The following is a 24,505-nucleotide window of genomic DNA, read 5'->3' on the forward strand; positions in this document are numbered from 1 at the left end:
TTTCTGTTTGCAATGCTGTTTATTTTAGAAAAGCCCCTTTGATCATCTGAATGAAAAATGTGGGCAGAAAAGTCACAAATGTTATAAAACAAAGTTTATTCTGCAATATTTTGTCATAATGAATTGCATCTCTTTGGTAAAAATAAACTTTATAAACGTTTTAATTAACAGAGATTAGCATACAAAAAACTAAACTTCTGTAAATCGTCTTTAAAACGGGTAAAGGACTAAACTGGAGGAAAAAGGGTTAGAGTTGGTCACCTACTGGCAAAATTATTCTAAACAAACCCAAGGACATTGCTTATGCTACATTAGAAACAAGCTAATGGGAACGGTTTAAAAACAACTCTGGTTCATTTGATCAGAAAGCATTCTTACAATTCACTTTTAAATAAATAATAGTTACAATGAATTGGCAATTATAAAATGTTTTATATCACTATATGGCAGTAACATAATACTTTTAATTATGCACTTTTTAGTTTGAAGAAATGTACATTTATAAAACAGACTTTGATAATGGCACTGGCAGTTAGGTGTGAAGAATGTGCTTTAAGATATAATGGCAGGTGCAACATTTAAAATATTCTACCTTTTCTTTTCAATAAATATTTTGACTACACCATTACTAACGTGTATGAGTGTACTTTGCTTTAAACCAAAGCTTCTACTTATTTTTCAGGCTGATGAAAAGTTGCAAACCATACAACTTCCATTTTACAGTCAGATTTGAAAATGTTTGATGTGTGTGACTTTTGCAAAAGCAGTAATTTAGTATTGGAACCTGAAAGGCCAATACAGGTTCGTACAGTATTCACATTAGATTTATCCTGAACAGAGCAGCCTCCCTTGTACATGAGTCTCATACACTTATTCACTGTATTTAAGGAATTGAATGTGGTTCATTAATACTTTTCTTGCCAAAATATATCCGAGTCAACCATTGGCATGAACATTTTACATATGTCACAAAGAAAAAAAACCAAAACCCAACAATCAAAATAACTTTTAATTATATTCCATTTATACTATATACACCAGGGTCTCTAACTGAGGTGGCAAACAAACCCAAACCCAATGCTAGATAAGTAAGCGAAAGGAAGGGCAGCTATTCTCCCGCTACCAAGAGGGGTGCTCCGCAACTGAGCTGGCGGCCTTTACCTGCCAAAACACGCGGGCAGAGGCGTGGAACAACGTGGTGGAATAGGTCAGGGGCCCAGACCGGCTGCCTTCTCCTTCGGAAGGAGAGAGGGAAGCCAGCAAAGCTTGACGAGCGTGGCCCTGCCGCACCACTCTGCGTCCTGGGGAAAGGCTGCAGTTGCTTCCCCCTTTCCACAATTCCAGTTCTCCCAGGCTGAAAGCTGTAAGGATGGATGCAGCTTTCACCGCTAACTTCTGATTAGTATGGCTTTATTGCTCGTTGCACATGGTAATTAAACACATCGTTAGCATCCCAACCCCATCCCTTCAGAAATGCTGAAGTCATTATCACCAACTTCAGGGATAACAGCGGCACAGCCACACTCCTAGTAAGAATTAACCTTCTCAAATTTTATCTGAGGCAAAAAAATAATTCAGAACCAAACCAAACCACGAAGCTGACTATGACCGCAGTTTCCAGAATACTTGGACCTTGATCCAGCTTCCACTGGAAGCTACAGAAAGGCTGCAACCACCATCAGCGAGAGCCACGCAGCACCCCTCTTAACAGCGTGCAACTGAAATCATGGCACTGAGCAAAATCCCAGACTGCTAACAACACTTCTGTGTAGCTGAATCCTCATTTTCGCATGGACACAAACCCTGCAGTTTTCTTTGCAGTTTTCCACCAAGGTACAAAAGCAACCCGCGAGCAAAAAGCAGTTTCACCGAGCATTCACATCTCCACATCTCAAAATCCTAAGAACCACTGCATTGGTACTTAATTTTCCTTTAAATAGCGAGTTTTACCCCTACTATCCATCAGTAACACATACGATATCAGATCTAATTGGCTAATGCACCACTTGTGATATCCAGAAGACATACACATCTGCACACATGTTGCCCTGTTACGGGTGTAGGCTAACGGGTGTTCACACAAAGCAGGAATGCAGCAGAGTGATTTATTTCTTGAAAGGGAAGAAAATTATTCTTAAAAACTGAAGTACTGGAAAAAAACTGGGGAGAAAAAACCCAAACCACTTTTTTTTCCTAGTGTTTGTGCTTTAAAAAAAAAAAACATAATTGGCTTTAAATTCCAAAATACAAAGAACCTCAAATATTTCAGGCTTGATCCAACAGCCATTGAGTCAGCGGGAGCACCACCGTTGTCTTCAAGAGGCACTGGAAGAGGCCCTCAGAGCAACAGACCTTCAGCAGCATGGCTGTGTTCATATTTAAAGTAGAGAGTTTATGGCAGTATTCACGAAGAGACTGACAAATAAGAAAAAAGAAACAAAAACCAAAAACCCCCAACCACACTGATCTAAGAAAGGCCTCCAAGTAGCCAGAAAAATACCCCGTTAGGGAAAGGTTAACTTTTGGCTGAATCCAGCACTGTTTTCAACAACCAAAACAGTGGACACTGGCTTCCTAGGTAGCTCTGCTCCTCATTTTCAACCAGCTTGCCCAACACCGGCTGGAAGCAATAGCTTCCCGTGTTAGCGAGAACGTTTATGGCACATCATGCTACCTTTCAGAAACAGGAAAGATGACCTTCGATAGTTGTATACAATTCTGCAACAGACTTAAGGCATCCTTATACATACAGTACTGTTAAAACCCACTCCAACAGAACTGCTTACCCATTTTTGAACAGAAAATTAAAAAAAAGCAAGCCATCATCTACAGGAAGATATAAGCAATCACCACTGATTTTAAAAGAAAGAAAAAGAAAAAAAGAGGAAAAAAGTTCACCATACCACTAAAACATTTTTGGCTGAAGGATGTCTGGGAACTATAAAGAGATTCGCTTATTGCAAAAATGAATTGTGGAGGAATTTCTTCCCGAAACAGAGAGGTCCTCCTGAGCTATGATGTACATCCAAAGGCTAACGCCGTTAGATGCCCCATACGCGGCAGCAGGCTGATAGGGTTCACACAGCACAAGGCACAGTGATCTGGGAAACAAAAGGTAAGGACAGCCCATGTGACAAAAACAACGAACACTGAGGGGAAGGGGCAAAAACCCCCAAAACAATTCAGGGTTCACCGATCCAAAAGGCAGCTATTCTATTTTGTCTCAGTTTAGGGGGTAAGACGTTCCCTTTCCAGCAGCTGTTCGCCACCTAAAGCCTCCACCTTGTCCACGTTGTCACCACCAACAACTGTTGGGCTCTTTTTTCCCCCCGAATTGGTACGGGGGAGCAGAAGGGTAGATGTTGCAGGACTACGCAGCTACTACATATTCAACAGCGGTGATAACACGAGGACAACATCAAACTTGGCAAGTGGCAGCTTTCACTGTTGGCTACATCCAAGGTGCACGTATGTATGTGTGCATGCATCTGCATGAAAAGGACACACACCCCCACAAAAAAAGAGACAATTTGTCTTAAGATGAAAAAAACCCAACCTGTTTGCCTTCAGGTATCTGACCTGCACACAGCAGATTTAGGGGAAGGAGGAGAAAAAAAAAAAAAAAAAAGAAATCTGCGGGTGGTACCCACCTCAGCTCCCCCTTATCCCCACTATTCCCAGAGATTCTTGGCATCTTGCTGAAAGCAGCTCCTGGAGCGCTACGGGTTTTCAGCCACTGTGTCAGATGGGCTGAAAACTGCAGCCACTTGGAGTCGCTTCCCCAGCGTTTCTACTGGGACCTTTCTCAGAAGAGGGAAGAGAGGACAAGTGGGAGGAGGCAAGTGAGGCCAGGACCTTCCCCCGCCCCCGTTTTTTTGTTTGGTTTTTTTTTTTGTCCTCCTTTTTAATCCTTTACATGGAAGTCAGAGCCCTTAGGGCAAAATTCACCTCTGCAGATGGGGCCAGCAGAGATGTAAATATCATCCACAATGTGCATCTGAACAAACATATCTCTGGAAAAAACAAATAATCAACTATTAAAAAGGAAAAAAAAATTAAAAAGTGATCATTAAGAAGTATGCTTTCAGGTTTTCACAAGTCATGCATCTCTTCTAATTTGAGAAGATTAAATATTTTTTTTTTCTTTTTAGGCAGTGATTTAAAAATAAATGGCTAAATTATAGTTAGCGCCAAAAATAAAAAAGCAATGAGTTCTCTTATGGCTTTGATCTCCCTTGTGAAGGGTAAAAGTAGAAGAGTATTGCCACAATTAAAAAAAATATATGTATATATTCAACACTGACAAACATACTATTTTTTTCTTTGCTTGTGACAGTGGGTCTTTGCAGTACTTATTAAGGAACTCAAGCACGTTTGGATGCCAGCGAGGTGGAGCAGAGACCCCGCTGCTTCTTTCAACTCCTCATCAATTTCTTGACATAACTCCTTGAGTGCTTTGTTGCTAGGCTGACTTTCCTCAGAGGTATCTACACAAGGTTGTGATGCATAGCCACTGTCTCCAAGAGGATCATCTTCATAGTCAACGTCTGTATCCACTTCACTGTGAAATCCTTCGCTGCCATCGCTTCCGTCATGGCTGGTCTTGGAGATAAATTCATACACCTCGTCAAGGGAGGACAAGGAAGACACGCTGGACCTAGATGCGCAGCGCTGGGAACCCATGCTGCTGGCACTGTAGTTGTGATCCTCCTTCGGATCGATATTGGTGGCCGCGGAATCGCTCTCCTGCAAATTTATGGAACTGGGAGGATTGAACGCACTGCCATAACTCCTCTTCTTCGGTGTCTTCAGAGGCTGAGGTTTCTCACCTATTAAAAATGAGATTTGTCAGTAAGCAAATACTCCGACGAGATCACCTGCAAAACGAGCACACTATGGCTGGTTGACTGTAAAGTAAGCTAAACGTGAGGATTTAAGAGTTGTAATATCTTGTGCACATTTACTGTCACCCACAGAGGACAACAGTCTTCAGCTAATCACAACTAAGAGCTGAAGAAACAGAGAAGTAGCTAAGAAACTCTTTACCATCTAGCACAAAGAGGGCAGGGGAAGAACTTTGCAGAAAAAACAAAATTAACTGGGAAAAAAAAAAAAGAAGGTGGTTCTATAAAACTCTGTAATGCTAGCAGAAAGAATAATCAAACTAGAATTTCTTCTTGACTGCTTTTACTATCTGGAAACTAGACCATACTCGTTTCCTGAAACTTTATGGAGAAAACATTTAGCTGCTGGGTAGAGAAGAAAAACAGGGTAAAATGGCTTATGCTTACAGTCCAACATCCCTTGTTGAATGGAAGTATTTAACAGCATCATTGCAGTAGCAGCATCAATATCGGATTCTGTGAAGGAGAAACAGGAAAACATTAGATCTCGGGTCAGCCTGACAAAATGAGGTCCCTAGAACATACAGAGAATATATATCTGCATATATTGGCCTACAATAAAGAGCAGGGGAGGGGGGGAGATGTACAAATTCAGGCACAGCATGACTCTTGTACAGTGCAGTACGGTTATAGAACAGTCTCATACCTTAACTATGATATTCAAAAGTTGAATTCTCACATTGCACTTAGCAAAGCTGAAGCCAAGAATCAGTGACATTAATTAGACTTTCAATATGACGATGCTGTTGCTATACTTATCAACAAGTGGCTTTTGTTTGTACCGGTTAAGAAAGATGATGCATATGGCACAGCAAAGCATCTCAGCAGCTTCATACCCTGGTTATGTGAATATGCAAGGCTGAGAACGAACGTGCCCGTTAACGCAGCACTAATTCAGCACACCTCTCTCCTCCAGCAGTATTTTTCACGCTAACGACAAGTCAAACGGAAGACATTGAGAAGACGAGGGGGGAAAGGGCACTGAACTGCTCGATCTAGAAAGCATGGGGATCTAAATAATAAATAGGCACTTAAAAAGGTTTAGGTAAACTGTGGTGCTTTTAGCTACGGTGACAAGCGCTGCTGTAAAATGCCATCCTTCACTGGCCAGAGTGGATTGCTTACATCTCAAAAAGGGCACCTTAAGGATATTATGGCAAAGAGTGACATCTCTAACCAGAATCAGGTGATAAGGAAAAGAAACAAGCATGCCTTTCCCACTCATTTCAGAACACGCTTATGTACTTTAAAAAAAAAAAAAAAAAAGAAAAAAAAAGGAAATCCAAGGTCTTCCTTTGCTCATTTCAGCTATGGATGATGAATACTCCTTATACAGGAGAGAAATATATAAGAAATAGATATGGTGGATTAACCAGGCAAAAGAGGAGCAAAGAGACAGTCAGCTCTCACAAGAGCCTTGGTGTCTCAGAGCAAAAGACCACATCCAAGGTGTACATATGTATGTATGTATGTACACACACATGAGCAGCGAGTGGAGAAGCGGGGCTGGAAGACAACATGCTGGAAGGTACCAGCAGCGAGCAGAACGGGCTCTCAGTCCTGCTGAACTGGAACTTGGGTGGGAACTGTTGAAGTGAAACATCAGCAATTTTGGATGGCATTTGTTTCTCCCCCCACCCCATTATATGCATTAACTATATTACTGAATTTGAGGGGAGAGTTAGTATTGGGAGAGGGACTGCAGAATTGTCAGTTTGGCTTCCTTATCTTAAATAATTGTCCCTAACTTCATCCCTGGTCAAGGAGAAATTTGAATAACATGATACCTTGGGAATGTTGGACCAACATGGGAAGGGGACTGAGCTGCTGCTTCCAACACAGGTTATAAAACATACACATTCCCCCCTTGTTTTCACTGTCTCATTTTAAAACCAGCATACTTTAAGGTCTATCCCATTGCACTCATGAGATTATTTTTTATTATTCCGGTTTGTCTGTCTTTGGCAGCAATAGAGCCCCTGAATTTACAAGTCATATGTATCCAACTGACAAAAAGAAATAAAAAAAGGCATGAAGAGTTACTTTCCTCCATTACCATAATCAGAAAGTGAAATATTCCCATTCCTTGCTTGCTATCACAGACATTTTATTTTAACATCTGATGTTGGTATATAAGCACTGCCTTGTTGAACTGACAAGCAGAGGTATTAATGCAACAGAGAATTACTACCTGCAAAGAGCATTTCTGCATCTTAGTACCCCCAACGAAAGAGGAGAGACGCCTCTGCAGCGACTTCTTCGCAGAACTCTGTGTCACCGCTAATGTGCTTTGGCTTCATTTGTGATTGCTCTCCTCAACAGAGGAGTATTTCCCAAATTTATGCTTCCCTAGCAGAATGGCTGAGGAAGCACCTTATTACAAGGAATTCTTTCATATGCACAACAGCTGCCCTGTGTGACCCCGGGAACATTAATGGGTTGTCTCTAATGCCAGGGAGATGCTGAGCAGGTTCACCAAGGTGCAGAAATTAAATGAGAGGAGATATAAGTCATCATTTTGGCACCTCCGGTGTAGCAAATTGGAATAGTTACCATCAGACTGGCAATCTCCAAACCCGTCACAGGACGCACCAGCAAAATCATTAAGAGGAGGGGGATTTTGTGTATTCTCTAACAAGCCCTGAGAATCCCCGATCTAGCAGCCCTGCAGCAGCCAGCCACCCAAGGATGCTTCCTCGCCACCCAGGTACCACCATAAAAAACCTCTGTCTGGATGCATGGTAATTATCATCTGTGGACCAGGCAGCTGCTTGGTCTCTAAAAAACCTTGACATTGCTGTCTAACCAATGTTTCTGGTTTGTGGCCAAAAACTGAAAGCAACCTTCTCACCTCAAAGCCTACCGTGCTAGCAAAACCAGAGCGCTGGATGTCTGCTATGCTGCTCAAATCCTACTTTGTTGGTGGCCTTTCATTATCCTTTTGAAAGAGCTTTAACAACATGCCTTTACAACAAATTAACACATGCTCACTTTTTCTTGGAATCAGCCTTTTAAAAATTGAGCACAAGTCACTTCTCAGCACTTTTAAAAAAAAAATTATTATTTTTGACAAGGACAAGCCTTCAATGTATTAAGTTTTAGTAGTGAGGTGCAAGACCTGTGCTCAACAGGCTTCTTCAAAAGAAATGCTGCGATACCCAGCATGCTGTCTAGCTCCCTCCTGGTACCAAGGCCCACTAAAATGTTTTAAAATGAAGAAAACTTCTAAAAAAGTACGTATGGGAAAAGGAAGTAACCATCTTCTGTTCAACAGCTGTTGCTACTTCTATTTGCACTTGACTGTCAATGAAAAACAGATTTCCATCTTAAATTCAGGTGTTGGTTTTTTTGTTGTTTGTTTTTTTTTTTTTTTTTTTTTAAATCTGAATCTGGCTGGCTATTTTCCCTTGTGGAAAGCAAAAGTAGAAATCCCTAGGACAGAACTATGGCAAAGTCCTTGTTACTCTAATGCTTGTTAAAACCTGTAAGAGTAGGTAGATCCCAGGGGGCTGAGGAAGGGGACACCAGCAAGACAAGCAGTGCTGCACTTCAGCAGGGATTCCCTGAAAATAAACAGGAAAAAAACAAAACAAAACAAACAAAACCTGCATTTTTTTCTCAGTAGCAATGCCAAACAACTGCCCTAACAGCACTGCCAGCCACCGCGGGGATAGCCAGGAGGGATGGGCACCTTCTGAAACATCATCTACGGACAACTGCGTTTGACTTGTTAGACGGGGAAATGTGTCACGCTGCTGAGTTCCTGCCATGGCTAGAAGAGATCGCTCATCCACAGTACCATCTTGAGCGCGAGTCGGTCCGATCCAATCTTTCTCCACCAAGTTTTGGTGACTGTTGTTAAAATAATATTTATACAACATAAAAGCTTTTGGCTGTGGACGCAATTTGTCTTCTCCTGCGCCTACTTCATTGCTAGTGTAGGAAACACAGAGGGATATAAACTTGATTGAGGAGCAGCACTGCAGCCTACAGTATCAAGGCCTGTATTCAGAGTCCATGTATTAAACCCAACCTATTCCCCTCTCCCAAGAGTTAAAATCAACATTTTGCAATTTTTAAGGTGAGAACCTTAAACTAAACAGACATCAGGAGGCTGTTCTGTTAACTGGGTTAATATCCAGAACTTAGGTCTTCCTGCATAACTACACCGGCAATAACACCAGCTTGCGCCCAACTTTTTGGCAAGTGAGTGAAAAGTACCACACAGCTGTGAAATACTCATCTGAAGGATACTCGTCGTTCTACATTGCCCTGCAAATCCTGTTATGCTCTCCCACCCACCTGTATCAAAGAACCAACCTTAAGGGACTTCTGTGGCCACATCCCATAAGCTTTATACATTAAAATTCGCTGCCTTTTGTTCTCAGCTCCTGGTAAGCAATAAAACTAGTGTAGAGATACGTAGCTTTCACATTTGTTTCCTACTTAACTATTCTTTCTTAAAGTAGGTCATACTTGGGAGTGATGTGTCTACTAAATACCTTGCTGGCAGAACAAGATGGCCCCTATTACATCTTGAAATTCATCTTATGGATTTAAATTTAATACACAAGCGGCTAATACACATGCATTCTACTACATCATTTTTTTTCATAATCTAGCAGACCCTTCAGACCAGGTCCATACACAACATCAGCTGGGCTTCAGTACATGCTTGCAACTAAAACCAGGGGAGCAGAATGAAAGAAAATTTAATGTTTACCTTTGAGAGATCGGCCATGATTCTGCTGAAGGACTGAAGTTAGGTAGTGAGGGGACGCTGACCTACTGAAAAGAAATTCAACAGGTCAAAGCGAAGCCCTAATTAGCCAAATAATTTGTACAAAGTATAGTAGACACAATACAATGATCATAGAAAAGTAAAAACAAACCCAACCCAATCACCACAGTTTGGCGGGCAAGCAATTTCTATTGACCTCAGTAAATGGCTTGACACATTGGTTTATGTAGCACCATAAGCCATCAGCAGCACTTGGAAAACACCTCCAAACACACACCCCAAGCAAAAGTCTTGCTGTCAAGTGAGACTAACTTCTACAGATTTTATGTAGCTGCCTGTCATGGTTTAACCCCAGCCAGCAGCTAAGCACCACGCAGCCGCTCGCTCACTTTCTCCACACACAGTGGGATGGGGGAGAGAATCGGGGAAAAATAAGTAAAACTCATGGGTTGAGATAAAGACAGTTTAATAGAACAGAAAGGAAGAAAATAATAATTATAATAATAGAAGAATTGGAATATACAAAACAAGTGATGCACAATGCAGTTGCTCACCACCTGCTGACCGATGCCCAGCTAATTCCCAAGCAGCGATCCCTCCCAGGGCAACTCCCCCCAGTTTCTATACTAGGCATGACGTCACATGGTATGGAATACCCCTTTGGCCAGTTTGGGTCAGCTGTCCTGGCTGTGTCCCCTCCCAACTTCTTGTGCCCCTCCAGCCTTCTCGCTGGCTGAGCATGAGAAGCTGAAAAATCCTTGATTTAGTCTAAACACTACTTAGCAACAACTGAAAACATCAGTGTGTTATCAACATTCTTCTCATACTAAATCAAAAACATTCCACTATACCAGCTACTAGAAAGAAAATTAACTCTACCCCAGCCAATACCAGGACACTGCCTAAAGGCTGGATCTTAAATAAAGATACTAAAAATACATAAGTAAAACCTATATGTGAACAAAACATTAGCTTATACAGGGATGCTCAAGAGCCCAGGAGCAACAGAATAGGTAAGGACCAGTTGTGTCCGTCTGCTCTTCGAAACGGTGGTTGGAGTTTAACAATAACAAAAGGTAGTGTTGTGCAAAAAGCTGTGGAAGAACAAAAAAGCCCAAACCAAGATATCTGCTGATTTTAAAGTTATCTGAAGTTGGGATGTTTTGGTGATGCTGTCTGCTTTTTGCGTTATCAGACCAGCTTTGCACCTGGCATAGTACCGCTTAATACTTTACAGAATAAAGGGCAGGTTAAAGTTTTCGCATGGTTTTCTGCTACACTCCCAGTCCTAAATATTCAGTTCGTTATAAATATACTAGCAAACAGTTAGAAATAAATACAACAGAAATAGTACACCACTGTTAAAATAGCATGAAACATAGCAACATGCATCTTTTATAGTATCACTGGAAGAATTTGAAGAGTGATGAGCAGACTCTTCAAGCACAACCTGTAACAGCAACCTCATGGGATTAATAGGGTGATTTCTATCATTAAGGTGTGTTTACCTTTTATATTTATCACATTTAGGCAGCTCTATTTTCCAAAATAAAGAACAGCCACAAATCCCCCCAAAATCACAAAGCTGCTAAGTACTTAACATTTTTTTAATTACTTGTCTATATCATTAATTAAAACCCAAACAATGACTTCAGTTTTTAAAATACCTTTTTAAAACTAAAGTCTTCATTCTTTTAAGTTGAATTTTGAAGAAAATATTTTTCACTGGTTACTGGCCGGTGCTGTGGCTGCACGCATCTCAACAACCCTGAGATCAGCTACTTTGCACAGCTGTTAATGAGGGATGCCCGTTTAATACTCTCACTGCTCCAACTTGCCATCGTCTTTTCCAAACTCGGCTGGCCATTGGTAACAGCTCCAAAGGTTGGTACAGTGCAGGAGGGAAAAACTGAAGCAAGGTGGCTTGAAATGCATCATCCAAGCTACGTAAGGAGCTCTTGCAGCACTGCAGCCTGCCTGGCATGGGTAACCAAAGCTACTGAAAAGGAGAGTAATATTTAAGCATCTCCCAATGTGGTAACCGAAGGGAAAAAGATCCAGCGCAGCTGAACATGAACATGTGCAAAACTCGAGTTCACTGTCTAGTATGTTTTCTTGTAAGGGTGATGCAGTGCAAAGGGAACAGATCCAAAACTGGGGGGAAAAAAATTAAAAATAATTATAAAAAAAAAAATGTCATAAGGAAAGCAGTGGACCCACCCCAACATGGTTGGCTCTGCAGTCTGCAGGTAAATTGTACAAAGAAATGCCAAACACCTTCATCCTTTGGTCTGAGCTCAGATCCTTCAAGAATCATATCCACATAGAGCTTTCCTAGAGCAAATTAATGCTTAGTATTGATTAAGACAAGCTATGAGCTATGCATATGCATAAGGTATTTGCAAGATGAGGACCCTGGCCATCCTCAGAGCCCAGGGATAGAATACATGTAGTACTAGAAACAGAATGCAGCTAGGGGCCTTGCACTGACTTGTTGAACAAGCTGTGCAGAAATAAAATGCACCAGTGATGCTAATCATCTATGATAATAGAAAATTCAGTGTACCTAGACACAGATTACAGTTTTGGAAAGCTTCTGCTCCAACTAACACCTTAAATTTTATTTTAAAATCCTGCTGAATGATAGCTATATTCCCTGCGAACACACTGTAAAATAATTGTGAACACTAGCCCTCCCACAGAAAAATTCAGAGACTCTTGCAGGCGAATTCTAGCATCACCCTGTAGTTAAATTTGGACACCCCTGCCAGCCTCTCTCCAGCTGTACCTCTGGGCTTTCTCTTTCTTTCCACACACAAGGCAGCCCCTTCAGGGCCATTCCCCAAAATTAGGCCAGAATTTAAATCTAATCCAAGAATTTTTAAATGTGGAGGGGGAAAAAGACAGATCTGCTTTTCTGTGCATGACTGAAAGTCATACAAATGTTTTTTATTATTAAAGGAAAATAAACAAGCTTTCATTAGGGAGAAGTTTAGTATCTTAAAATGTTGCTTTTGTTTTGTTGTCCTTATAAATACAAGCACTGTAAAACCCTTCACATATTGAAGTCAGTGGGAATTTTGCCATGTGGCTTCATTAGGACCAGAATTTCCTTGTAATTGTGATTGTTGGCAAGTGTGGCTAGTCCTTCAGTGAAGGAAAAAAGGTTACCGAAAACAACAACTTCAAATTAAAATCCTGATCTTGCAAGTACTTCAGCATTCAGATAAAATCTCTCCTTCCCTACACCCAATATCAGTACGTTGTATTTATACAAGCTAGGTAAATCATACTTCAATGCTTGTATCATCGGACTAATCTTGAAGACCTTGGAGATGCTAAAAGCTTAACTGGTCAAGGCTCTGAACCACCTGCCCTAGGCTGAGTCTGTCTTGATCCTCTGTTCCTCTCGCTGGGTAGACAACATCCAGAGGTGCCTTCCCATCTGTATTATTCTAATTTTAAAGCTTGACCGCGTTAACGTAGACACAGTGTTAACAAAGCTTTCAAGGACCAAACCTTCACTCGAGTTGTACCGAAAAACAGAAGTCCATGCCCTTATGTAGAAACATTAAAGCCCATAAAAGCATCATCTAGAGTCTGGTTACAGTAGTTTCAGTAATCTTTGCTCCCATAAAACAAAGCCTGACGATACCACCAGCCATCTCATCCTTTCCAATTTGACTATTTCTTAATATTTAAACACTTCCAGGGTTACTTTAGCAATGCTTCCGTTCCAGCAGAAAGCTGGAAAACAGGACACTTTTGCCCGGCTTGTTCAAACCCAAGATGACCCTTTACAGCCCAAGACGGCTGGAAGGTCAGAGACCACTGTTACATCCTGTAGGTTACCAGCCCAACTGCAAAAGTGGCCCATGCCACAAAATCTTCAGCCGCTGCCAGACAGCTAAAGCTTGCACGGGGCTGCCAGCTCCCAGGGTCAATGTCCCGTTGGACCCTTAGAAAGGTCTGCTCAATGTTATCAGTTTTACATCCTGCTCCAGTAATCCCAGTTCCTCCTGTTTGTTAAGGAAACTCCTCACAGTAAGGTTAAGGCATAGGGCAATGTAGAGAGACCTTAGTTATCTCTTATCTCACCCAAATTCTTTGCTGAACTAGATAAACCGGCCACGTGCCTACCTAAGAACTGAGCTCACCAACAACATGTTCCTCTGCTTTCTGTCCTCCTCCTCCTCTCCGTCCCACCTCTGTAGGCTGACCCAGCTGCCGTTCCTCTTCCTCTACAGAGACCACATGATGTTGACTTCACATTCTCCAAAACCTATTGCCTAATCTTAAACTGTGTCAGATGAGGAAGCCCTGATTTCAGCAGTCTTGCATGCTCCACCTCAGAGTATGTTTATGGTAAAGGCTGTTCTTCCAATCCCTGCTGCAAAATGCTTTTAACAGCCTCAGAGAAAACCACCCGTCTCTTAGACAAGCCTCTCTAAGCACTTCAGATTGTAGAAAAGTTGATTGGTTTTGACAACAGCACAGAATATATACGTTTTATATCCAGACGAGTGACTTAGAGGAGAAGACACACACCTCCTTACAAGCTAGCAGCACCAGGCACCCTAGATCAGTCCTGGTGAACTGTGCTTGAAGGAGGATTTTGCTCCAGTTCCCAGGACTGCCTGCCCCCCAGAGAAATTGGGCTCACCCACAAGCACCCAGCACAGCCCCAACCTTCTTCTTGTAAACTCTCCCACAGTTATGAAGATGACTCGAACACAAACCCCAGATCTGCTATCTGGGAAGCCTGAGCTCATTACACTTCCCTGCCTCGTCAGACCCTCTCAAATTCTTCTCTTAGGTGGCAGCCGGTAACAACACATCAACATCTGCGTGGGCATTTCCTCGGCTAGGTGGAGTAACGTAACCGCACGCCCTACGTGGATGAGAAAATTCACCTACCTTGGTGGTGACGCTGGCGGAGTATAAAATGCAAGTGCTGAGGGAAAAGGCTGCTTTTTCAGTGCTTGGACAAGATTAGGTTTATATTCTGGGTCAACGCACCATAACGAACCTTTTCCGTTCACCTGCAAGAAAGAAGTACTGCAAATTAGAAAATCCAAGGGCCAGGCTGTTACAGTCATTTCTAATTTAATATTCCCAAGAAGCAGCACAGCACAGTGACGTAGGCATCCATCACTGCACAGCCGATGTACATCGTCCTCAGGCAGTTCCATCGCCTGCATGGAAAGCAGATGCTCCCAAACTGAGCGTATGGTCCCGAGACCCTCGTTATACGGGATGGAAGCACCCATCTGGCAGCTTGGGATAGCATCTCTGAAGCCCCTTCTCTAAAGCCCCATTTCCATTCACGTTTGTCCACTGAAAGCTGTGAACCTTATTTTAACACTTGGTAAATACAGCTGTGAGTTTAAGGATCTGCCCAGGCATCAGTGAATTGATTAGCAGTCTTTTGATTAACAGGTTTCTAAGAAACCAAAGCACCTTTCCCTTCGCTTGGATATGGCCGCATACTCATTTGACTTTACACCATCCTGTAAAAGCATCTTGCCGGATGCACAGCTACAAAAACCTGAAAACCTAATCAATGTATTTTTGATGCACCTAACAATGTAAGCACCACTGTGCCAGTCATTCTTGATATTAAATTTGATATGCTGAAAGTTAAGCAAGATGAAGCACATCCTGCTCCTCTCAAGTGTTTCTTCACATATTTACTAAATAAAGAAAACAACTGGGTTTTGAGCCTGCTAATTCTTGCAACATAAAGAGGAAAATTAAATACGAAAAGTTAAAACAATTCTCTAATCACTGACCTGACAGGTCAGCTGACAGCTCTACAGGTAGCGGCACCAGGCTTTGGGGGGTAAAACAGACATTACAGGAGCAGTCACGCATATGGGAGAAGGACGGGGCAGCTCTACACCTGAACAGAAAGATCTTTCTAGAGGATTTTGGGGGACAAGTCTCAGAGCAGACACCCAAGCTTCGTGGGGCACCTCCTGTGAGCCCACAGAGGCCAGCTGGCCTCCTCCTGCCAGTATCGAGGGGGTATTAATACCATTTTAGGGATGGATACTCCATGACTTAAGACTGAAAAGGACCCACAAAGCATGCAAGTCTGTGGTCCTATTTAAGTCATGGGGCATTTCCCGAAAAGAGGAAATATTTTGCTATCAATAGTGAAAATTCAAAATCAGGGAGAGCTCCAGCTGAGAAAGAGATGCAGCTCCATCATTTTAGTTGAAGCCACTGCCTTTCATAAAGATCTCCAAGCTGCAGCAACTCTCAGAGTTTGTTTGTTTGGTTTTTTAACCTGAATCTTTCTTATACTCATCTTTTCATGCTAAAACTGAGGACATTCTGCAAGATACCCATCAAGAAGCTTACCTTTAATTAAGCAGCCATGGTGGCTGGCAGGGTGATTTAGCCGGTTAGGTACTACCGGGGGTTATCCTCCCAACTGGCTTCATCCCTCATCTCAGTGACAGACTGACACCCTGATCCCTTTCCTGCACCTCTCCCAGACCCAGACCCTTTCCCCAGCATCCCAACCCTGCCGAAGTCTGGCTTTTTTTTAAATTGTATCCTCCCTTTGGCAGCTTTGAGGCTGTGCCCTCAGGGAGCAGCAAGAACTCCCTTGACCAGCAAACCACTGCTTTACACTGTTTTAACTGCTACTTTAGGCCAGGACTTCCACTTCACACCTAATTCGGTTCAGCTGGGGCCTGCAGCCAGAATGGGGCTAGTTTCCCTCTTTCATCTTCCCAGCCATGTATTCCCACCAGCTTGCTGCCCTGACAACCCAACACAAGGATTGCAACATCAAGCCAAACTGGGGCACAGCCTGAAGCCGTACAGACACTCGGTCCGACGCAAGAGGCCATAAACAGGGTGACGACTTCTCTGGGTGGTTAGATTGGGTTAGATGTAATGTGAAACCACGCTTCCACCCACCGTTATTTCTACTAAAAGCAGACATCGAGCAAAAGAGACGATGCCCACGAGGCTGCTCCTGTGCGCCGTTCCGCTCGCATCTGCTGCTTGGCAAAGACACGCAGTGGAAATCCAACACAGGTCTGAAGTTAGTGTCGTGCTTTAGGGGAAAAGCCATGCACAACTGGAGCTGGAAATCCTATAGAACGCAGATGCATCCAGCTTTAGAACAAACCAGCGGTCTAACCACAGGCAACAAAAAAAGACTGTGCCATTTCTCCTAGCAAAGACTAAGCCTAAGATGATCTAAAATGCTAAACTGCCTTTGGAGGTTACTATATCTCATCAACAGTGGGGCAACTGTTGATGTGCTAGCTGAAATGTAGGTGTAACTTTTATTTAACATCTAGGGAAACATCCCTCCAGAGTCAGCACAGAGTGGCCACCAGACCGTTTTGACTCTCCATCTCAAAATGAGGGGGGCAGTTATATTGTTCTGAGATTATTTTTTGGTCTATCATCTTTTCTGCATCTTTCTAACATTTCTAATTTGACTTGTAGGATTTTATCTAGTCAAATAAAGGAAGGAAAATAATTCCTGCATTTTGAAGCACCCGTCCCTGCACAGCAGAAAGCCCTCTGTGAGCTTCAGCCCTGGGCAGCAGCCCCGGCTCCGTCGGGTATGGGCAGTTCTCACCAGCTGCTTCCACTTCAGCTAGGGTGTGCATGGACGTATATTGTATATTCACCAAGAGGTTTATCAGATAATAGACATCTCTCTCCTATCTTTACAGCCTTATAGATGGGACCCGTTCTTTGCCTGAATATTTGAACAGCCACACAAACTGTTTACCACCATCTCTTGTCAAAAAAAAAAAAAAAAAAAAAGACAAACCCTAAAAGAAGAAAAAAAACCCCTAAAACACATATCTACCAAGAAGAAAGGGAGATCTGTTGAAGATATTCAAGCCCTGTCCCCCCTCCCCCAACCTCCAGAGGAAGCAGTGGCATGCCAAATCGATGCTTGACGTGGATGCCACTCCTGCCTCCTCGCATCTTTTCTCCCCAGTGGTATCGATTAATAAAAAAATCCCCAAACCCATGATTGTAAAAAAAAAAGTCCAACAAAGAGCAGGGATACCCTTCAGGGCTTCCAACTCCAAACTGCTTTTCATTTCGGGTCCTCCTGTGCTGTATATCAGACACTGCTCCCTCAAAAAAAGCAATTTCCCACTACAGACCTCTTTCCCCCCAACCCCAAGGCTGCGTGACAGTACTTAAGATGCAAAGAGCATTAGCTATATCTTCTGAGGATCGCTGGCCCACAATCACACCACCACATCTTCAGGGGCACCAGGGCCACAGCAAGGTGTCCCAGGGACAGGCTCCAGCATCATCCCCTTGCTGTTCATCAGCTCCAGTTCCCAACCACCATTACCAGAGAACCACTGGAAATAGAATCATAGAAATCTCGTCTGTCTGGATGACCGCAGACATGAGCTCAACTGCAACTGTAATAAGAAGGGGTATTTCAGCTGTTAAGTCTGTCACCTGGGATAAACCTCGACAAACCACTGAGATAACAGCAGCATCACAATATGTGCATACAGAAAGGGTAATGTATATTTTAGCAGAGATGTGACGTACATACATCCTGTTTCCATGGCAGGAGAAGTTCCTCCTCTTGACTGCAGTGCTGGCTTATAAGGCATCTCAAGGCAGTTACTTTCCCTTCAGTGCCCTTCAACTCATTAAAAGAAAACCATAACATACAATATTTTTCAGCGATCCAGGCAAGGACAGCCTTCCCCCAGTCTCTGCTGAATGCTGTCCTAGACCCCCGAACGGCCACAGCCTCCTGTGACAGGCAGGCTAAAGGTATTTAGCCGGCTGATAAAAGTATACATGCAAACAGAATGACCATCCACAGCTACATCTGCAACAAGATGTGGTGCAGCTCGGTAGAAACAGCTCTGCGGAGTGAGAAAGTTGGTGCTGAGGGGTCACCGGCACGTGCCTTGGATGTTTTACTCGGATCTGCTCTAGCAGGGTCTTGTGGACAATGTCCAGGAGCAATCAGAGCACAGCAAGCACACTCCTGCAGCACCTCTTCCAGGTTAGCACCAGCCAAAACAAATGCAGTTCATGGGTCCCAAAACTGCCCTGCAGTGCTGTTGCAAATATTTTGATAAAGAAATTAAAATCTAATTATATAAAAGAGCTTGGTTTGATTAAGAAGTAGAAAATTGTGAAGCATAGGTATGGGAGTGTTAAGTTTGAAATGTAGTCATAGGAACTTAGGAACTTTAGAAAATGTACTATGTGTAACTATAAGAATTCAAGTATTGTCTGAAATCAGTTAACCACAGAAACTTTGACAAAGATTTGTTGGTTTGTAGTGTTTTGTTTTAGGAAACTAAGGAAACCGTTATGGACACCAGTTTGCTGCTTGGGAACCCCTTACCCTTCCCACCTTGATCTAATTATCGAGGATTCCAGTCAGTAGAGTTAAGTGAGATTAATCAATGATTGTTTTAACAGAAGAATATTAATAAGATGGTGTGACTGAAGGACCAATTGTTAGAAAGGTTAAATTTAAGAATAGACATAGTATGCATTTTTATGTAAACTAATATAGATGATGGTGAGAATCGTTCTGCGCAGAATCACCTAAGAGAGGTCAAGAAGTGGACAAGTGAGGAAGACTATGGAAGACCACCAGAGGGCTTCTGAAGACCACCAGAGACCTTCACTGCGCCTGCGTAAAGGACATTTACGTATGCTAATAACGTCCCAGACATCTAATGAATATGCATAACATTTCTCAGAAATCTAATGAATATGTATGAATAAGTTCAATATAAGGTGTATGATTTTGGTGTTCAGGTGTGCATGGTTCGTGAGAGGACTCACCCGCGCACCCGGCCGTCAATAAAGAAGTGTCTGCTTATCTACACTAAATTGGTGTCGATAAGTTCTTTATTCCGAGTTTTTCGGCAACAGTGCCAGCTCATGTGGGGTAAGCGGGGAAAAATCAGAAGATTCACTTTGAAGTGTGCTCCCAGTCCAAACCAAAATACCAGCATTATGGCAAACGTGAGGACACTCTTCCTACTTTTGCTGCCAGAGCTCCAGGCGATGATTTCGTAGCTGAGAGCCGACGGCAATAGCCCAGGAGGTGTCAGAAAGCAGCCTGCCCAGAATGCGGGGGCACAGACCCTCCCCTCCCGTCAGACATTTACGCTCTTCCAATACAAGAGCCCAGATTCATTTGAAAGGCTTTAAAACCCTTCTTACCCTGACGTTACAAAATAAACCATGCTCTTCTGATGCAACGTGCCATGGGCCTCTCTGCTTCCACAGGCACTTGGGATAGACGAGAGCTAGCTACGTGCTCCCTTTGAGACACAATTAAGATGCCATTAACAACGAAAAAAAGGAAGAAAATACAAAATTACCTTGCCTTCTCAGAGGAGCACCAAGAGACGTGGCTAGCACATGGTTACAGGCAACACGATCAGCAAAATGAGCTTGTAGGCTACCGCTGCTTGCTCCAAGAAGTGACACCTGAGGAGCTCACCCGAAGGGGTCTGCAGCGTTCCCGTCATCTGCCAGATCAACTCTGTGACGCTGCGCACCACGGACTTATTTTGCAGGAAGAATTTGGAGCAGTACCCTCATCGGGTCCTCTTCTAAGCAGGGCAGAGGGTAAAGATTTAACTAATTTGTTGGAAATGGGGAAGCTTCGACAAAGGTTCAGGAGGGGCTTTTTGGGGGACGGTTTTTTTTGGTAAATGCAGTTTCTGTTCTTAAGAATTAGAGAGCTGTGCAGTCTCTGGAGCCCTGCGAAAATGCTGACAGAGCACATCAGCATCACCTTATCGGTACTGGTGGTAGCTATTATGTGTTATGTTTTTCCTGCTAGAGATGTCACATCTAGCAGCGAGCCATCCGCTGAGCCCAGCAATATTGGTCGAGTTGCCAGGGTAAGCAGAGGACCAGTCTCAAGCTCCTGTCGCCCAAATGCCAAGACATGAGGTTTGACTAGTAACTCCTAAACTGTGAGGGTTTCCAGGCTGGAAACAGCTGAGCTTTAAAGGGCAGATGCACAGACAGCAGGAACTCATACACTCATTTAGGAGATTTCCTTTCCCTGCCCTAATTCTTCCAAAACTCGTGTCTCCCTTCCTGGACAGAGCCACCCAGTCCTTTAAGGGCACCTTTGCCACCCGCGGTCGCTGCTCAGATCCACGTCCTTCACGCAGGCACAGCTTGCAGCATCTCAGTTCCTCCATTACAGCACTGGAGCCACAGTAAAAGCCCATCCTAACACTCGGCAGGACTCGGCTATGGGGGAGTTACTGGGTTGCCACGCACCAGCAAAAAGTAATTTTTTTTTTTTCCAGAGCAAAGCTGCTGCTTGGGAAAACAACACCCTAACAATTTAATGTAAAAGCAGGCGCGTTGAGAAGCGGTGACTTTCAGTCCTACCGGTACAAGGCAGTCCTCCCCGATGCCCACTCGGCTCCAGGACCTCTATCGACAGCGAAGGCTGTCAAGCACGCCAGGCATTGCATGCACGTCTGATAACAAGCCTGTTACCGCTTAGGCTGACCTCCACGCATACGGGTCCGGGATTTGTTTGTTGACTTTTGGTATGCGGTTTGTTGGTTTATTTAAGTCAGAGACGGCTCTTTGAGGAATGGGATGGGAAATGAGAGAGGGAGGAAGGAAGTCACTAGTAAAATCATGCAATTCAGAAGAAGAAAGAATTTGTACCGAAATGAGTATCCTCAACTTTGAGAAGTGAAGCTTGTGCCTGCACCACGGAGAGACACACACTGTTACGTTATGACAGAGGTTAAAGCAATACAGTACATTAAATGCAGGAATTAAGATTGTTACTGGAAAGCTAGAGCTCTGCTAAGTGTAAAAGAAGATCACAAGCAAAAGAGTCACTTTTAGACTGAGAAACACTCAGCCGCGTACATGCAGCATGCCTGCAAGCAAGGGTGCCTTGCAGAAGACCACATCTGCACCCAAATGGGAAACACCTGTGCTAGCCAAGCGGGGAAGCTGCTTGGCATCCCACAATCTCTGCTGCTTCCCGGTGCGATCGTAGCCACGGCCATGCTGGAAAAGCAGGGAAGGAGGAACACACCCTGAAATTTCAGCATTGGAGAATAGAGACTGCACCAGATTAAGAAGCTTCAGCAAAAAGATATCCCAAGACAGATGTCTGGAATTTCAGGCTGGGTATTGTCGGCTAACAAAACTGTAAGTGGAAACAGGGTCCTTTGCAATAGCACGTTAGCCAGCTTTTCAAAGGATGCACCACAGCTAGCTCTACCCAGGTCAGCGCTAAATAACAAAACCAAGTGACTTTTGTCATCCTGTGATTTGTCAGAAGTGGCATTTCCAAACCATCTCCAGCTGCAAATAGTGTAGAGGACACGGAGGGGGAAAAAAAAAACAAAACAAAAAACCCACAAAAACCAAAAAGTCCTTGAGAACAACAGAGCCTTCTCCATTTCCCCCTGAATTTCAAACTTGATCCACCTCCCTCCCGCCAGGTCTCACCTTGCCATGGCTTCTCTCCACCTTTCGGAAACACTTGTTCAAGGAGAGGTTGTGTCGGACCGAGTTCTTCCAGCCGGTGGGTGCTGTGGCAAAGTAGGGGAAGCGCTCCAGGATCCAGCTGTAGATTTCTTTGACTGGCAAGCTCTTGTTGGGGGAATGCTCGATTGCCATGTAAATGAGAAGGCTGAAAGAGTAAGGGGGTTTGGAAGTGGAGGATTTTTTTTCAGGGTTCTGGTAGCAGGATGGCGAGAAGGATGGCACACTGTCGCCCTCAATGTCATATAAGGGGCTAACGATCGGAAGACCCTCACTTCCGAGGCTGAAGTTTGTTAGAAGGTTAGTACTTTCGTGCAGCCAGTTCAAATTTGTGAGCTCGTCATCTGCCGAATCTCTGTCCACCACGGTGGCCTTCGGCCTGCCGGCATCACCTGCGTCGGGCAAGCTTCCCATCCCGTGACACTGCCGTAGTCCTGCAGCTTTTTCTGCTCCTGGCGTTTCAGCTTTCTTATCTGGAGTCATTCCAGTGACTGGACCCATTTAGCTTTATTGGTCTGCAACAAAGGAGATGGTCAGAAACTGATGCAAACCTTCAAAATCACGTTCAGTGGCAGCCCACCAAACCCAAATGCAAGGCTGTACCGTCCCCACGCCGTGCAAGAATACGGCAGCCACCGATGAGAGCCAGGGTCCAACACGAGCCCCCCGGTAATCTCAGGAGCATTCGTTAATTCCCCTCGGTTATAACCAGAACTTATGGTAAGCACTTGGAAACTGCTGTATCTATCTTGAAATGCCAATTTGGACACAGAAATAATAGCTATTTTGATGTCAGCATCTGAAATCTGAAAAAGGCCTTAACAGGTAGGATCTAATCCATTCAGCTCTCACATTAGCTCTTTAGTTATACTTATTATATTGTAAATGGACCCTATTTCGAAGCGTTTGCCTTTGGTGCCCAAAGAGTAAAAAAAAAAAAAAGTTGCAAAACTTAAATCAGCATAAAGTGAATTTGTGGTCTCAGCGCAAATGAAGCCTTTACCCTACAAGTCACAATCATTCCCAAGTATTGCCTCCCAATTCTACCAGGGAAAGATCTGGCCAGCCTACCAGTTTATCAGCTGGGTCCCACAGAGCTGCCCAGGTCCAAAAGACCTTCTTTTTCCCCCTCCTGCAAGGGCTTGCTGCTCTAACCCGGGCTCCCCTGCGGAGCAGAGGGTGGTGGGACAGGAGGGGACCGTCCGCTGGGGTGGCAGCTCAGACCTGTCGCAGAAATAACAGCCGACCACTTGTCCTGGTCTCGGCTGGGATAGAGTTGATTTTCTTCCTAGTAGCCGGTAGAGCGTGTTTTGGATTTAGTGTGAGAACAATGTTGATAACACGCCGATGTTTTAGTTGTTGCTAAGGAGTGCTTACCCTAAGTTAAGGATTTTTCAGTCTCCCACGCTCTGCCAGGTGCACAAGAAGCTGGGAGGGAGCATGGCCAGGACAGCTGACTCGAACTAGGCAAAGGGATATTCCATACCATAGAACGTCATGCACAGTATATAAACTGGGGGGAGTTGGCCGGGAAGGGTGAATTGCTGCTCAGGCATCGGTCAGCGCGTGATGAGCAGTTGCATTGTGCATCACTTGTTTTTTTTCTTGGGTCTCATTTCTCTCTTTTTGCTGTATTCCTTTTCATTACAATTATTATTACTGTTATTATATTTTTTATTATTGTAATTATTATATTTTATTTTAGTTATTAAACTAAAATAATATGTTCTTATCTCAACCCACGAGCTTTACATCTTTTTTCCCCCTGATTCTCCTTCCCATCCCACCTGGAGGGGGGCAGAGTGAGTGAGCAGCTGTGTGGTGCTTAGCTGCTGGCTGGGGTTAAACCACGACACCACTTGCTTTGCATTTTTCCCCCTAGATGAAAAAAAACAAACCCCAAAACCCAACCATAAAACTATTATCTATAAAAAATGCCACCTATAATGCACGGTCTAACGGACTACCCATGCTATAGAGGCATTACGTTAAAAACACAACATATTCTTGCTAGTAGAGTTTTAAAAGGCATCATCTAGCAAACTATGCTATGGCAACAGCTGTTTTTTCTTGCTGATGTGACCATGTTAAAGCCTCATTGCACCTACAGCTTTGGCCAACATAGCTGTACCAGAAGTACAGACCAACAAAACCACTCTACAGATGGGGGATATATATATATATATATATACATACACATACACACACACACATATATATACACACAGGGGCTTTACCAGCCTGCTACAAACATAAGACACTCCAATTACAGATACAGTTTACCAGCAAAGCTGAGGTTCATATTAACTGTAAAAAAACCCCCGAACTCCCC

At 43.5% G+C, this 24,505-nt stretch overlaps 1 protein-coding gene across 3 annotated transcripts in view; it reads right to left on the minus strand.

The window, feature by feature from the left end:
* Positions 1–24,505, minus strand: part of FOXN2 (forkhead box N2) — a 38,341-nt gene continuing 13,836 nt past the window's right edge. For 2 of the 3 annotated variants that reach the window (XM_069799934.1, XM_069799935.1), the window contains exons 2-6: positions 22,138–22,688; positions 14,563–14,687; positions 9,628–9,692; positions 5,292–5,360; positions 1–4,829 (exon numbers count right to left, since the gene is read on the minus strand). In XM_069799934.1, coding sequence (XP_069656035.1) covers positions 4,312–4,829; positions 5,292–5,360; positions 9,628–9,692; positions 14,563–14,687; positions 22,138–22,674 — 1,314 coding nt within the window. In that variant the 5' untranslated portion in view covers positions 22,675–22,688 and the 3' untranslated portion in view covers positions 1–4,311. The remainder of the gene's footprint in view (positions 4,830–5,291; positions 5,361–9,627; positions 9,693–14,562; positions 14,688–22,137; positions 22,689–24,505) is intronic. The other variant, XM_069799936.1, reaches the window with a different exon arrangement.

Source organism: Haliaeetus albicilla, chromosome 13, assembly GCF_947461875.1.
Source record: "Haliaeetus albicilla chromosome 13, bHalAlb1.1, whole genome shotgun sequence".
NCBI classification, from domain to species: domain Eukaryota; kingdom Metazoa; phylum Chordata; class Aves; order Accipitriformes; family Accipitridae; genus Haliaeetus; species Haliaeetus albicilla.